The 17416-nt window shown below is 38.5% G+C and overlaps 2 protein-coding genes across 2 annotated transcripts; both read right to left on the minus strand.

Annotated features, from left to right (window-relative positions):
• Positions 1–919: 919 nt before the first annotated feature.
• Positions 920–5853, minus strand: LOC103937707. Its single transcript, XM_048573975.1, is given in 9 exon segments — positions 920–2407; positions 2727–2878; positions 2982–3306; positions 3386–3454; positions 4117–4215; positions 4312–4357; positions 4461–4545; positions 4650–4695; positions 5289–5853. Coding segments are annotated over 9 exon segments (2313 nt in total). The 5' UTR covers positions 5766–5853; the 3' UTR covers positions 920–1393.
• A 9521-nt stretch (positions 5854–15374) lies between these two features.
• LOC103937708 (protein EXORDIUM-like 5) lies at positions 15375–16796 on the minus strand. Its single transcript, XM_009347652.3, has one exon. It carries the CDS (start codon positions 16751–16753, stop codon positions 15701–15703), a length of 1053 nt encoding a protein of 350 aa, XP_009345927.2. The 5' UTR covers positions 16754–16796; the 3' UTR covers positions 15375–15700.
• Positions 16797–17416: the final 620 nt, after the last annotated feature.

Genomic DNA, 17416 nt, shown 5'->3' on the forward strand with positions numbered 1-17416 from the left:
GAGAATGTGTTTGCAAGCGTTTAGTGAGTGTCTATTTTATTTTTAATTTAACATTAATGCGCTAGCGTCGTGAGTTAAAAATACTTATTATTATATTAAACGTCTCAAATTTGATTTCTCTTTCTTAAGTATTTGCTCGCAACAACCATCCTTATTTTGTTGGTTATATGTCTATGTTACTCTTAATGTAATAAAAAACACCTAATATTACTTTGTTGTTAAGTTCCTAGTCAACCAATGTGAGCACCGCCGGCAGGGTTGAGAGAATCTTTTCAAGCTTAAATTAGGGTTCAATTTACTCTTAACCGCTGGCATTTTCACAATTACAAATGGGGCGAACATTGACCGAAATTCAAGAGTGTTTGGACGAAATGTTCGATTTCAAACCGATATGAAGCACAACTACGTACTATTAGGAGTTTTTTCATCGCGAGAGTAACACTAATATATAAGTATGAGAAATTTTTCAATGTGCTCAGAACATTAACCGATATCGTACATCTCACATGCCATGATACAAGTGAACGGATAAGTGAAAGAAAAAAAAACCTCTCCTTCATTTATATAATTACATGTGATATATCAACCAATGTTTCGAAAACACTGAAAAATCCCTTAATATAACCCACACCACAAAAGACGTGCAATTTGACATGAAACGTTGAAAATTTTGGCCACTGCATAAAGTCGCTTGCATTAGTTTTGCATAAGTCAGAAGTCGTGTCGATTATCCTTTGTGATAGGACATTAATGTAGACGTAATAAACCAGTCACGTCTTGCAAATCAGGACGCCGTATGAACACATATTATTGAATAATCTCATGCATGCAGAAAATGTTTTTAAGTATAAACGATATTTTACTGTAATCTACGCTGACAGAAAAGGGAGAGGGTATAAACCCGATAATCAGTGAATTAAGGAGGAAGACTCTTTTAACGGCGAGAGAAATGCACCTGATGCAATCTCAAGCAAACTTTTATTTCTTCAGACTAATAACAAATATTTCAAATGTGTGAAATAACATTACATCATCAGAAACCATACAGTGATTACAATCCTTGGACTAAACAAGGATTCTCAGATAAATGTTAAAAACAGATTATCCTACATCTTCAGACAAACATCCTAAACCTAAATCATGGTTTCTTTCTAACCTCACTAATGAAGCCTTTTTTTACTTGTGGCCCTAACAATTAGCATTAGGAAGGATACATTAATTAATCTGTACAAGAACAATCTACTCCTTTACATTACGGTCGAGTGGGGATGCGCTCGATGTCGAGAGACCGGCTGTGGTCTCGTCACTAGAAGGAGCAACTGAATCACCCACCATTCTATTGGTTAACTTAATCGAAGGAGAATGGGAAATGGGAAGGGGAGAAAATGGATTATTATCGGAGCTGCAATGCTATACCCGGCTGCGCTGAATCAGCCCGGCTAGAACTGGGAGGGGACCCTGGGGACTGAAACCTGAGGTTCAGCTCTGGTGGAACTGAATCGGATTTTTGTTGGGGTGACAACCCTGAATCGGGTTTCTGTTGTTACGACAATCCTTGCCAAGATGGGCGGGTATGAGTCCCCGTTGTCCGTGCTGCCATTGCCTCATTCACTGGACTTAGTAATGAAGGGGAAGAGTTTATCGTACCTGGAGTTTCAGAGAGTTTAGTTTCTTCCGAAGTTAAGCTGTTTGAAGTAGCTGAATGGAAGTTAGCATTAGTCCTAGAGACCGCGTCAAGCATTTGAGACGACTGGAAGTTAAAACCACCGGGCCTTGCCGCTCCAACTAGCTTTCTCATCTGAGCAGGAATGTTTAATCCGTTTGTGCCATTGAATCCGTTGATCCCAGGTTGGAATACGGAATTCTGATGGATCTGAAATGGAGGCCTCGGCCTCATTACACCAAGATTGCTGCCCAGCATATTAAACCCAGTACGAGTGTTTGATCCTTCAGCAGTTTCTACTTTTCCAGGGAGGGGTTCAGAAGATTTATTAGCAACAATGGGGGGTGATAAGGTAGCAGCAGACAGAGGAAGAGAACTGCTTGTATTGTCATCCAGTGCTGAAGGAATAGAATGCACATGCTTCTCTGATGAGTTATGTCCCAACAACTTCTCTGACAATTTATCTCCGTTAGACTCAACAGAGCAAGATGTTGCAGCAGAAGATGCATTTGGACGAATGGGAAAGGGCTCTGATGAAGATGGCTGACCTAGTGAGGCTGAGGCTAATAACAGTGGCCTATGTGACGCAACATCATTTTCTCCAACCCACCCTGGGCCGAACTTAACACCAGGGGGCAAAGGCCTTTCGATCTTCTTTGCGGCAATGTTCCAAGCTGCAGCTCCAAGATTTGCAGCAAATCGAGCCAGGCTCCTTGCATAACCATAGTCTGAGTGAAGCCCTACCTGATTCACATAAAAGACAAGTCAGCAGACCACACAAATTAAACTCCACACAAAAGATAGCACATACAAATTCATCCACCAAAAGGCAGAAAGCAGCATGTCCAAACCTACTGCATCGTTTAATCATAAGTCTAATATCCTTTTTCCTTTATTATGGTTTGTCCAATTAAAATAACACCCAAGACGGGTCATGGCCATCCACTAGCAAACAAGTAACCTCTAAATATATCTAAGACACCAATATACGCAGTCCTTATACAAATTTGGAGCAAAATTCAGGCACGGACATAAGTATAATTGAACAAAGTTATATACATACAGCCATCAGCTGTTTCCTTTCTCCATCAAATGTAGTCAATACAGATGACTCTCGTCCACCGACTGAAGGATGAGATTGATTATATGTATTACGCCTGTTCTCATCAAACACAAATTGTTTTTTCCCAAGCTTCGAATTACCCCTTGTGGAACCTGAAAAAATTGCAGATTTAATATCAATATTAATCAAAGATCCACCAAGCCTATTAAATGGACAAGTAATACCAGAATTGATGCACATAAAAGCAAATCAAACCTGTAACATCATCATTCCTCTCAAATTTGTTATCCGTCAACCAATTAGTATAAACATCATTATTCCGCAAACCCGCCAAACCAGACTTGTCTGAAAGAAGAGATCCTTTTCTAAGATCCAATGTGGTGTTTTCAGCCCCAGTAGCATGAGTGGCATCTGAGACCTCTGAACCAGCACGGTCCAAGGAAGGCCTGCCCAATTTCTTTGGCAAATTTTTTGTTGGTGGTCTGCCTCTTCTTACGACCTTTGGTCCTGGTTCATTATCATCACTATCTTGCCTCAAATTTTCAAAATTCTTTTTCGCAAGCTCATGTATTGAGCGTGCCTGGAAAGAAGTCATCGAAGTTCAGTCAACAAATAAATAACCTCAAACAAAGTAAGAAAGGAGCTGGACCAAACTGTACCTGTCGAAAATATATGGTATCTGGGGCATTGTACTGCATCGCATTGGAGCAGATTAAGAAAATATCATCCTGCAAGTTCATAAAATTAAATTTTAACTCTGATAGGCCAACATTCTAGCAAAAATGAAAATTTTAGATAATCATCCCTTCGTCAATGGCACAATCCAAATTCTAGTGCTAATTTCAGCAGTCAAAGACACAATTTGTCACGTAGTACTCCATGAAGATACTAAATGGTAAAATTCAACAGTCTGTACCAAAAGACAGCCAAAAAGTTATTAAACAAAATGGTTTTGAAGGAAAACATATTTTTGAAACATCCAAGGTTAACATCAAGCAAACCATCGCACTCAAACATGGTAAACTGTTATTGCTTAAACTAAACAGGGAGGGAATAATAGTGTCAATAACTACCGAAGCAACATGTCGGTGGCCCAAATTTCAGGGTGTTGAACATTTGATTATATACTCAAACATGGTAACCTTTTATGAACATTCACCATAGGACACACAGGACGAATTTTCGGCCGACAGACTTTGATAAGGTGGGTAACATGCTATTAAAATAATTGCAAGTAAACCTCATTCCAAATGAGGACATCTCATAATCAACCCATTCAAACAGCATGCCGGAACACATCAAACACCAGTACAAGATAACACCAAAACCATCGCGGGATCTCAAACAGAACAAGGAGGACAAAAAGACGATGAAATCAGAGTAAACTGACCTCAAACTGTTCCAAACTGGAGTAGATTCCACTCGTAAGTTTCTTCTTCACCGTCCCGAAATCCATAGGGTGCTCTATTACTTCATGGTAGTCCGGAAGCTGCATAACATAGAAGAAAAAAAAAAAGTCAGTGTAAAAAAAGAAATCTTTACACAAATCCTGGAAGTTAATGCATCACCATTTATATAACCCAACCTCTTTGGGGTCCACTGGTTCAGAAAACACACCGTACGCGTCCTTCCTGAAAAAGAAAAAAACAATCAAACATCATCAAACTGTGATGTTCTAGAAGCTAATGCAGCAAAGCAAGCAAAACACAAATCCAGAAAACCCAAAAAACACACTTTTGGAGCCTGTCGAGAACGAACAGCAGCAAATTTTTATCAGGCAAAGGGGTAGAGGGTCCAGAGTCCAACGTTGTTCTCCCTCCTGCACATGATTATAACCTCAATGCTGTCAAATACACAGCTTCCAAATCCAAATCCAAAAAAAAAGATCAAATTTGTTTCCACTAAATTTAGTAAAAATCAAACCTCGTAGGCTGCTTGGTGGGTTTGTAGCAGGAATTGACTTCTCACCCTGCAAAAGTAAAAAAATATTAAAGTCAGTAACCCAAAAACAGCAAATTTATATTTTTCCATTGTGGGTGTGAAAAGGCAAAGTAGCCAGGAATTCAAAGGACCCCAAAAGGGCAAATAATACAGTTGCAAAAACTGTGAAATAAAAATTATAAGATTGGAAAAAAAAAGACAAAAGGCAAATTTAAACTTTTGGCAGATCGATATGACAGTCTAATCATTATTAAGGGTTAGTAAATAAACATGAATTTAAGCAACAAAATCTAAGAAAACACTGACAATTATGATCAAAGTTAAATACTTTTTGGGAAATTTATGCAGATCTGCAGAAAATTAATAAAGACCGACCGGGTCAACCCTGTTTATTAAAGATTTTTAGTAAAAAAAAAAACACTGACAAAAACATAGTTCAAAGGTGCGAAATTCAAGGAATTTTGAAATAATAATGTCAACGTATAGTTTTCCAGACCCACAGAAAAAGACCTGAAAAAAAAGGAGGGTTTTATTTTGGCGCTTCGAACCCGCGAAAAAAAAAAAAAAAAAAAACCAATTGAAAATCCTGGCATTTTGCCCAAAGCCCCAAAATTGAAATACCTTTTGAGGGTGAGCGAGTCCAGATCCATAGCCGATCGCATTGATCTTGCGCTTCCGGTCGGTTCTGTCTTTGCCATCGTCGTCGGCGTTGGACTCGGAGCCAACGCCGGGGGAGTTCCGAGACGCGGAATTGGCCGACTGTTTCTGATTGCCGAAGGGCAATTTGAGGACGAGCTTGAGTTTTTTCTCGCGGCGATTCCCGGCCGAAACGGCGTCGTCTTCGTCCTCTTCCTCGTCCTCGTCGTTGGAATTGCCGTCGGGGTTAGGGTTGCGGCGGGTGGATCGCCGGACGGCAGCGTGGGCGGATTCTGTAGGGGCAGTCCTGTAATTAGGGTTGGAATGAGGGGCAGAATTGGGCTTTCGCTTCTGGTGCTGGTGTTGTAATTGCTCCTGCTGCTCTCTGAGAGTCCGTTTTTGAAGATCCAAAAGAGAGGGCCGTCCTTTCTTCTTCTTCTTCCTTTCCACTACCTTACCCATTTTTTGTGCCCTCTCTCTCCTTTCCTATCTCTCTCTCTCTCTCTCTAGCCAGACAACAAACAGGGTGTTATTTTTTTATTTTTTTTAAAATTAAATTAAATGTTTTTTTTAACTTTATACACATGGGAAAATTATAACTTTTGGGACGAAAGGGCCACTGCGAGTCACGTGATTCTCAAACCGCCTTAGCGTGGCGTATCGCCACGTGGTGCGGGAGATGTCGAACTGGCTGTAATGTCAAAAGGACAAGCATCGTCTGCCTTCTACTTTCGGTATCATCTCATACTTTCTTGTTTTGTGTGGTTATAGTTAAGGCACGTAACATTTTATATTACTATTCATTTTTGTCTTATTATCTCTATAAAAAAAAATAATATAAAATATTGACGTGACTTAACTGTGACTACAGAAGGACACTAAAAATAGAAGGGCAACAATCCTTGTCCATGTCAAAAAGGAGCCGATGAGTGTTGGAGTTGTATCCTAAAAAGTTAATTTTGTTGGTAGTTTGATTATTTTCTCTCAATCGGTCACGATTAAGTCAATATATGGTGTTGAATTGTTTTCGGAGAGAAAAAAAATGACCAGTGAGAAAGAAGGGAGTGGAAGTGATAAGATTTGAAGAAGAGATAATTTTATAGTAGTAATAATATACAATGAATGAGTTCGTAGAATTTAAGGTATATATGAAAATAATGTACTAAACGAGGTTAGGTCATGAAGACTTGTATCTCATAGTCACTACTTAATTTTTAAATAACGATCTTAGTAATTTGAAAAGTCAACTAGACATTGATATATAGAAAAGTCGGTATATATCGAATTAAGGTTAGCACAGTCTTGTGCTCCACGTGTTCAGGTTTTTTCCTCCACATTTATTTTCGGTTACAGTTGTGAGTACATACAAAAGTACGCTTCTTTGTAATGTTGTGACACAAAATGTAATGTTATTCATACCATGTCTTTGTAACATATTTTCATACCATCTTAGGTGACATTTGATGTGGACAACTACATCATTTGAATTAATCAGATTTTCAAATTTAGTTTATTATTTAATAAAATAATAATTAAGAAAAACTAGTTAATTAAATGATAATTGTGATATACGAGGAGTCTTTCTCCTTCGTTTCCTTGGGTTTTTCAAATGATGTGACAAATACCACCTAAAGTTGTATGAAAATATAATATAAATATATGGTATGAATAACATTACTCTACACAAATCGTCGTTGCTCAAAAAGTTTCCTCTTTTAGAAACCTTACCGTTACCGCCAATTCCACGCAAATCCTGAAAAAGTGCAAAGCTTACCGTCAAGAGGGCAGCTATTTCCTGAGACCCACGATACAGTGGGCCCAACTCACAACGAGGAGAGTGAAAGTGAGAGATCACGATAGGACCGACCTTCAATGCAGAATCACTGTACGTTGAAGTGATGAGGAACCAAGAATTCTGCAAAGACAAAGTAAAAATTGTGGGGAAAAAATCGAATAAAAGGGCAACCAAATGTGTATAGCTGTGTTCGTGTGGCAATTCTGGGTTGTTCTTAATTTTCTGTTTTCTGTTTGGAATTTGATGATTGATCTGATTCATTGGGTTGAATAAGTTAAAGCTATAAGTGGGTTTCTTTGGTTAATTGGTTTGGTTTTTGGATGGCTCTTCTGAGTTGTTCTTAATTTTGGTTTATTTCATTTGATTCAATGCGGTGAAAGAGCTAAAACTGAAAGATGGATTTTTTACATTGTTTTTGTTTTTGTTTTTGTTTTTGGATGGCACTTCTGAGTTGTTCTTAATCGTAATCTTGTGTTTTCTGATTAGTTGATGTAATTGAATTGGGTTAGCGTGCTAAAACTACAATTAGGATAATTTTTGTTTTGGTTTTTGGATGGCTTTTCTGGGTTGTACTTAATTTATGTCTTCTGATTGAATTTTAACTGCTTTTGTTTTTGGACGCCAATAGAGCCTTTGGCATGGTGGGAAGGTGGAGAGATCGTAGGAGGAAGAGATGGGTTAGCAGGTGGGACGTGGCCGGCTTGCACCAGAGATGGCAAGGTGGCTTTTATCCCAAATGCAAGAGAAGTTCAAAAGCTTGCTCAAGCTAAGAGCTGAGGAGACCTTTCGGTTCGATTCTTGGAGGTGATTGTTGTATTAAATTCTCATATGTTTGGCATCTTCCACTCTGTCAACTATTGGCAAGAAGTTTTATTTGCATATATTGATGGGATTTTGGGTGCTTTAGTGTATTGGATTGCAAGCTGAATTCCCGTGTGTAGGTTGGGAGATAATTCATAAGAAATTAGGTGGAACATTGAAGTAGGTGGTCCAATTAGCTTGTAATACACCAGTTATTCTCCGGGCAGGATGTAAAGACAGACGCCATTTATAGAGCTTAAACTTTAGGATTCGCGTCTCAGATTGGTTAAAAATTGATTCGTTTTCAGATTTTAGTATCATACTTTCGGCAAACCAAAAACCAAACTATAAAGGGTGATTCTATGCCCTAAATGATCAACAATATTAATAAATCGATCAAAGTTGAATAAAAGTAATTTAACTAAGGTTTTCTCGAAACATCCTGCATAAAGAATCTCTGAGTGATCCGCACATATCTACATTCATTTTTACTTTGTACATTTTTATGTGTTTGTGGAAATGAATACTACCCAACTGAAAAAGGTTCAAGATTTAAGGTGTAGGTGAATACTTGATTAACTTATATGAAGTTATGGAGCTGGTACACTGCTGCTATTATTCCGAAATTACAACTTCCATCACCAAACTTTCTAGATTGGCAGTGAAGAAAGTTACTCTCTCTACCAGTTTCTGTTTTACGTTCCCTTTCATGTTATTGTTTGAGGAGGCTGAATGATTTTACTGCAATGTACTACCGCGAGCTTTAACTCTGACATGCGATTCAATTGCGAGCCAGTTCTTCAGATAGTATCGAAAAGGAAATTTCGTTGATTTCTTTTTCGTTGGTAATTATGTTCTCTTCTTCTTATTTTTATCTTAATTCTCTGTCTGATTTTCTCTGGTGAATTCAACAATCATTCAATATTTCTTGGTCTATTGCTATTTCTATTTCTTCTAAGCATGGTGATTTCCAGTCTAAATTCTAAACTTTAATTTTCTCTCAGACTAATCCCTTTTATTAGAGACAAGATGAGAAACTTCCTCGGATAATAATCGCAGTTTTCCGTGATTGCGGAGCAAAAAGAGTCCCATGGAGTTCGCCAAGGAAGTTGTGGAGGAGGCGGATCAGTACAACGGATTAAACCTGATATTGGCCGATCTTTGTTCTAGGACCATGGTTTATGTAACCAACAGACCAAATGAGGACAAATGTTTTGTTACTGAGGTCTCGCATGGGATTCATGTCTTGTCAAATGCAAAGCTAGACTCTCCTTGGCCGAAGGTAAGAAATCTTGTTGTTCCAGCTTGTTTGCCTTGATACAGTAACATATCAGTCCTATGATCAGAACCCGGAAGCCGACTCTGATACATATTAGAACCAACGAACCCGATGGCAATGATCTCCCAGTAAAAGAAAATGAAAAACTAACAAACACGGTTAAAGTTGAGGACGAAAGCCAGCTGCCTCACATTTATCCTCCAGAAAGCCCCTCCATTGGTAAATCCAGTTACCTATGGAGAAGTTGGTTACCATGAGAGATGTCTGGAATGAAGCATGGAAAGAAGGAACAGTAACTAATCGGATCGATTCAGGGTTCAGTACGTGAACGATTTAACCGTTGAACTCGGCCTACAGGAACCAGGCTATCTACCGCTTTTAACCCTGTTTGCATAGGCTCATGCACAGATTTACGTTCAATAAGCCCAGGGGCTTTCACTTCGACACATCTTCGCTCGTGATCGCTAAGAGCCCCAAATGGTGAGTTTTATGGTTTAGTAACTCTACAGTCATTTGCAGAAATCGTTGCTGATCTCATCTGATCATACAAGATCAGTCTGATACTTAATGGCTTACCGTGTTTCGGGTTCGAAAGAAACAATGTTGCTTCTCAACAATTTATGGCTGGTTTAGCACAGGTTCATGCCTTGTTAGCATAACCACTTGTTTGGTCATACAGGGAGAATATAAGCACGAGATCCCACAGCATCTGCTCTGCCGGTTGTGACTTGTACCTCTTATAAGATTTTACTCCTTGATCCTTGTAACATTAGTTCTTGTGCTTAATTGTTCTGACTACGATTCGATTTGGGGTTAAATTGAACATGTGATGAGTTGGATAAATTACGGTGACACCTCTTGCAGCTGTTTGTACAAGCCAAGTGTTATTTTGAAAGAAAACTGATTTTCGCACTCTAAATTATTTGTTTATTTTTGTTTCTCGATTTTCTAATCTATTGTTCAAAGAGAGGATCATGCACGGCAAAAACTTTTTTGTCTTGATTGAAAACCAATTTTCACCCTTGATGTTTGACATTATAATCTTCCAAATTTGATTCAACTCCATTAATTTGATGGGGTTTCTTCGATTATGTGAGGGCCTCGTGTAAATTTGAATTATTAACAATATCAATAATATAGATAATATTAATAATTGTGATTGTGAAGAGGGAGGAAGAAAGAGGGAAAAAATAAAGGAAAACTAGTAAAAATGGTTTGAAATTTTTAAGTTTTAACGATAAAGACAAAATAAAGGGTAAAATAAATAGTACTATAATTGATTTTTAGTGTAAAAATATAGTTATTTATTAAAGTGAACGGTACCGAAAGTTTTCGTTAAAGTTGAAAAAAAAAAAACATAGAACATACTTTATTGGCTTAGAATTTGATAACGTAACCAAATATAATATTTGAATAACATAACCAAATATAATATTCAAAAAAAATGAAATCATATGATCTCTTACATATATTTTGTAATCTCGTTAGAAAACATATCCAAATATGATATTTGAAAGTCTGACAACATATGCGATTTCTTAAGCTGGTACTTGCTTTCAAGGGACGCCACCAGGGCACGGATTCGGGCAGCCGCACCAGTCGTAGGAGCTGGACGCTATAACTAGCTAACTGCTTTGGAATAGAATTATCTCTTCTTTTAGTCTTTCTCTTTCTTATCTGAATGATGTGCAGTTAAATCATGTTAATGTTTTATGTTAATTTTTTAATAATCAAAAAAAGACAAAAAAAATGGTGAAAAGATGAAAGGAGGACATGTGTGATGCATTGCTAGATACCGTGGTGATTCGAGATTTTAGGGCAGTACTAATACTGGAGGTGGCAATAATTTTTCATGCATTTCTTATAGTATTGCACCACGTAAACAAAACATTCAACATCCTTCAGAATTGGTTAAGTTGAGTACAATATCGCTGATGTTGATAGGGAACCATATTAAATTTGAAAAAATTTATCAAACTTAAGTATACATTCTTTGAAAAATAACTTGCATGCAACGCTCATAAAATAACGTCTATTTTTTATTATTATTTATCATGTGATCACTTAACAGTTTAGCGTTTTAAACGTCATCTAAAATTGAGCAAAGTAAAGATGGGATACCATGGAGAAGCTGTGTTAAGGATGTTTTAATGTGAATTTCCTTGATTATGCCAGCAGACAACAGAAAATACGATCCACCATCTTTTGCTTTGGGGCATGGCGTGTGGGTCATATAAGTGGGGTGCGAGGTTTAGATATTTCACAAATATCATCGACAAGACAGTGATATATCAAACATCATTACATAATCGATAATTGAGGTAGTTCACATGCACAACATCGAACTATTTGCTACGACAAAAATTGGAATCAAGGGATTGTAAAATATGAACAAATTTGAGTATTTTAGGAACTAAAAAAATATGATATTGTTAATCGCTCATACGTTTTTCGCAAGATTTGATCGTTGATATACTATGAGCTAATATGTATAATGAAAAGGAATTTTTCATGTATGTACGTGCAACGAGAAGACGAAAACACCTTGGGTGCGTTTGTTTGTACTCGCTAGCATTCATTGGACTGGATTAGATTAAGTGGGAATGCAGTGCCGTGTTTGTTCCACACGGGAACAAGCTTTAATGAGACTCGCCCCGATTAACCAAGACTAACGGCTTCGCTAGAGGGTCTTAGTGAGATCCCTCGAAATTGGCCGGATTGCTAAGATCAACTCCTTGCTTCGCCGCCGCCGCCGCCGCCGCCCCCCCCCCCTCGGTGTCCTCTTCCTACTTGTTCCTCACAAAATTCGAAACCCAGATCCCATTTACCAACTTTGCTCTGCTTCGCCCCCTCTCATATACCATTTTCAAACCTAAATCCCTCAAAATTCGAAAACAAAAAAGGAGAAAAATTATGCACTCTTTCCATTCTAAAAACCAAATCCAAACCCAAAATTCGATACCAAAAAAAAAAAAACAAAAACAAAATTGTTGTGCGTATGAAACACACAGCAGTCGTCCATTCACACATGTACAAGAGCTGTTCTAATTACACATGCACTCCAGACTCCCTAATCACAGAACTTCATCATTGACGTCAGAGAAACAGAACGATGAGTACCCATATGACTCAAACTCTGATATGGGTTCTGATTTGACAATTGCGTCTTAGAAAAATTAGAAAAAGAAACAAGGGAGATGCACGGAGAAAAATGGGAAGAAAAACGTGGAGATGAAAAGGGAGAGGGACAAAGAAAAAGAGAGATTAGGACAGAGAAACTTATGAAGGGTGAGGGAAATGAACAGAAAAGAAAAAGGAAAGCACTACTGAGGTTTCTAGAGAGGAAAAATATAGACAAAAGTAAGAATAACATAATAATAAACCTGAATTAATAATATAAATAATAATTATAGTTAATTAAATAATATAATATTAAAATTTGTTATTATTTTTAGTTCTTAGTCCGACACTACACCAAACGCTTCACTAAATTAGTTTAATTTAATCTAGTCTAAGTCAGTCCAGCTTAATTCTCAAAGTTAATTCAGTCCGAAATAGTCTAATGCAACAAACGCATCCTAGTTTCTAATTTAAAAAACGTGAGATATTATTTGATTTGATAGATGAGCCAAAAAAAGGAATAAAACTGTAGTATGTTTATATTGTACAATTTCTTCTGTGTAGTTGAAAGCTTTCAAACTAGCGCTGTCTCTCTCTCTCTCTCTCTCTCTCTCTCTCTCTCTCTCTCTCTCTCTCTCTCACATATTATAATCTTAGCTCATTTAAATTACCAAGGTCCATAAATGGAGCACCATCTATGATTTCTATATGTCTTTTAATTAAAATGCACCTTAGTATATGTGGTGGTAAAAGAAATTAACTTGTTACCTGTAACAATGACCAAGGTTCTAAAATGTATTAGACGCTAATTGGGTGACGGACATGAGTTTAACGCTTATGCATTTAGGCGTCTAGATGGGACTTAGGCAATAATTTTTAGACCAGTGGCAATAACTTCCTTTCAAGAAAAATAAACAAAATCTATGAATGACAGTGTCACAACCTAATCGTATAAGAAGTTTTCGCAAATCAAGATATATAGCAGTGATTAGAAAAAAAAATATGTTAGAATATTCAATCTTGCATACATTCATTGACAAACCCAAAACTATTCGTATTTAATATTTATTCATACACAAACGACTGATTCTACCACTCCTCTTACACGGAATACAATCATTATGCTGAGAGATTTCAAACTTCTACTCTTTGAGAATCATGTCCCAAGTATATTTGGTTCATGATCTGTGTGACTATATTTCAACTTGCATTGCGTGTCTAGGAAAGAAAAGCTATTGTCAATGAAAAAAAAAAAAAAAAAAAAGGAAAAGAAATGTTGTTTATCACCGGCATCTGCACCAGAGTTTGGCATTTGGACCTTTTGGACCGACCCTTGTCATATTTTTGTAACTAAATCCTTCTTTATTTTCTTTTGCAAGCAGCCACTCCAAAGACTTTGCAAAATTGCAAGCCCCAAGGCCCTCTTTCGCAAATAACAATATTAATGTCCACTTTTGTGGTCCCCAATATTAGCTGTAGATCATAAACGCGCCATTAAAGTTGGAACTTTGGGTCATGAATAGATCTGAATTTTTTTTGCACCATCCATTAACAACAGGATGCGAAAAATAACAAATTTCACTGTTTTAAGTTAATTTGTGAATGAATTGGATTGTTATCAAATCACTTGTAAATGAATCATATTGTTATCAGGTTACCTGATACGATAACGGGTATAATACGTAAACAACAAGAACAAGACATGATACATCACAAAAATAATAAGTTTCGGGGCAATCTGTTAACAAGTTCGGTCGTTATCAGGTTACCTGTTGAGAACACATTAAAATAACAAATTTCACATGACACAATCTATTATAACAGATATAATACGAAAACAACAAACATGACTTGTTTGCTAAATCTAGTCATGAGTGTGGCCTATTGTCCAAGTTTCTATCAAGTATTACACAATTTGAATAGAAATAAATTTGCCAACCCCATCATAAAATGACTCATAATAAGATCCATGGCTTCCTCCTTCCGAATTCAAAATATTTAAATTAAAATGAAGTTTTGGCAATGTCGGGGTTATAGAATCAACATTCCTTGGCTCTTACCCGACTTACTTCTCTTAACCTACAAATTTAATTATGGTTAGTTATGCGTACATATAAAAATAGAGTTTCAAAAGACGTAGTTAAAAATAGTCCAATTTAAGTTTAACAGGGATATATTTTCAATACGAGTCCAGATACAGTTAACATGAATGACTGTTTTTATATATGCATGCAGCCATGCATTTTCTTGTTGAAAAGGAGGATCAAATCACATGGTCAAAGTGCTTGTAAGGTAGGTGGCGACGGTGATTAATATTGAAAGAGAGCTTTTTGCATTGTTTGACTTGCATAATCTTGTAGGGACTTAGCATAATCCAAAGATTACGTCCACCAAATTAATCACACTTTTGGACTTATGTTCAACAAATACTTTATAAATTAAATTATTTCATCACAATTTTATTTTATATTTTTCTTAACTTGTGTATTGAAATAAAGACGTGAGAAACCCATTTGAAATGATGACAGTAGTAGTGCCTTTGACAGCATGATGACGACGACGGCCGTGAAATATGACATTTTGGACTCTCCTGCTTTGTCTCACTGTGCATCTCTGTGTATCAAACTCTAAGTAAAATGCTTAATTAAATGCTACACTTCATTCACTTTGACAAGCTTTAAAAAATCTACTACTAACCTCTACATTTTAAAAGACCTAATTCTTTGTCCAAGTTGTTAGTGTTGATAATGACATCGTCATTCATTTTTATCCATTTTTAAAAAACCTAATTTTCCAACATGTATCAACGTTTTTATAATACGTAAATTGATATCAACACAGATTACATGCATGTTTGCATCATATCACTTACTCTCCGCTGTCTCGTTTCTTTATGCAATAAATTAAGAGTGCGTGCACGAATTTATTGTTAAATAGGTTACAATAGTGAATTTCACTTTTTACATACTTTTACATTCAAGTTTGAATCTCTTATTTTAATTTCGAATCGGTTTAAATATATGTTTAATTAAATAAAAATAAAATTAGTGACATGAACCCTCACAAAAATTAAGAGTGAACAAAATTGCCAATGCAAATTTCATTCAAATGGGAGAAAAATAGATATAAACATATATGAACATATGGTATAAAAATTCGAAATAACCTAACTAACCCACCACAATACAAAACAAAAAATTCAAGAAAATTACTATAAGCTCAAGCGGAGCTTACTTTATCCTCCAGCACCCCCACCACTGCCACCAGCAGCACCACCACCAACCACCAGCAGCGCCACCGCCAACCACCAGGAGCACCACCGCCACCCAGATTCTCTCAACCTCCAACTATCTATAACAAAATAATACAAATTTCTATCCTTTTTTTTCTTTCAAATTTAATCTAGTCCAAGGCATTAGGCCCAGCACAGGCCTTCAAAACAGGGCTCCAAATCCACTGCAACAAAAACTTCCTCCCTTTGCTTCCATTCACATTGAACGTCTTCCCTTCCCGATCCCTCATCACCTGCCCAATGTAACCGCCGCCGCCACCGGTCCCGTACAACCCTTCGCACAAGTCCCCAATCTCCGTTGGCGCCGTTGGGTCCTCCCCTGCGTACCACGCATTCACCAGCGGGTTGGACGAGAGCTCAGCAAGCTCGTGCCCAATCACGCTGATCATCCCGTCCACGCCAACGTCCCTGTTGGGCGGCGACAGCGCCCCGGGCCCACCACCGCCCATGTACCCCGGGACTGCGAACGGGTAGGCGCAGACCTCCGGGCACTGCTTGCCGGAGTTTCCGATCCAGGCGTATGGCAGAGTGTAGCCCACCATGGACGGGAAGGTGAAGTAATGGAAACCACAAACGGCTCGACAAAAGTCCTGAACGGTGACGTCCTCGGAAGTGAGGATTAGGTAGACGCCGTGCTTGTGATCGACGGGGAAGGGGGCGGATCGGACGGCGGAGGCGATGACCTGCTGGACTGAGAGGCGGGTGAGGTGATTCCCCTGGGAGTACTTCATGTCGGAGTACTGGCCGGCGACGACGACGGCGCGTGAGACGTTGGCGCCGGTCTGGTCGGTGTACAGGGAGACAGTTTGCCACCACTCGGCGACGGAGGGGGAGGGGGAGGCGGAGGGAGCGGCGGAAATGGAGTGGATGAAGTCGGTGATGAGGAGCTTCTGGGGCGCGGCCCACTTGCCGTACCAGATGAGGTAGATGTTGATGGGGGAGGAGGAGAGGACGGGGCCCATGTGGTAGCGGAGGTCGACGAGGTTGGAGGAGCCTTCGAATTTCTTATTGGAGGAGAGGGTGCGGGGAGGGAGCTTGGGGTTGAAGAGCTCGTGAGTGTTCAGGGTTTGGACGGAGGGAGTGGCGGCGGCATTGGCGAAGACGGTGGTGGTGGTGAGGAGGAGGAGGCGGAGGAGGAGGAAGGTGAAATTGGTGAGCGGCATTGTGGGGGTGCGGGGGATGGAGAATTGGAGAGGGGAAGGGAGGAGAGGGGGTATATAAAGTTGAGAGTGAGAAATGGAGTGGGGATTGGGCTGGAGACAGCTGCAACCTCTGTGGGCACAGAAGACAGAGAGAGAGAGAGAGCGCGCGATATTTACTGTCAGTGAGTGAGAGTGGGTGTGTCACTGTCTGTCTCTCTCTCTCCTGTCTGTACTGGAAAACCGGAAATCGGCATTTTGAGCGGTCAGTTTTTGTTTTCCTTCTGTTTTTAAATTTTTCAACACGAAGAGAATATGTGAGACAAAAATAATGTGTAATTTGCTGCAAATTTTTGTTCCTAAAGAAATATATTGTCTCTAATGAGAGTCTTTACACAATAAATCCGAAATTTAAGGTTTATATAATTGAAACCGTTGATCTCTAACAATATAAAAGTAACAAAATCCATAATCAGTATGCACCGTTGATTGCAATAGTTCACAAAAAATTCAGTGAAGCAGCATGTTGCGGGACCCACGCCTGTAGCTGTGTTAGCAGTTGCCGGGCGAGTACATAGAAACTACGTCTGAGGATTTTTATACTCACAATGGGCTCCACTCTTTGCACAACAACTCAGTCTCTAAGAAGTCCTTGATCGTGAGGATTTTTACACATACTTCGGCTAG

This window comes from the organism of the source record quoted next, unplaced genomic scaffold, assembly GCF_019419815.1.
Source record: "Pyrus x bretschneideri cultivar Hongxiangsu unplaced genomic scaffold, Pyrus_bretschneideri_v1 Contig7, whole genome shotgun sequence".
Classification (NCBI taxonomy): Eukaryota; Viridiplantae; Streptophyta; class Magnoliopsida; order Rosales; family Rosaceae; genus Pyrus; species Pyrus x bretschneideri.

Coding starts and splice junctions, on each gene's coding strand:
- LOC103937708 (XM_009347652.3), bottom strand. CDS start 16,753: ATGCCGCTCACCAATTTCACCTTCCTCCTCCTCCGCCTCCTCCTCCTC.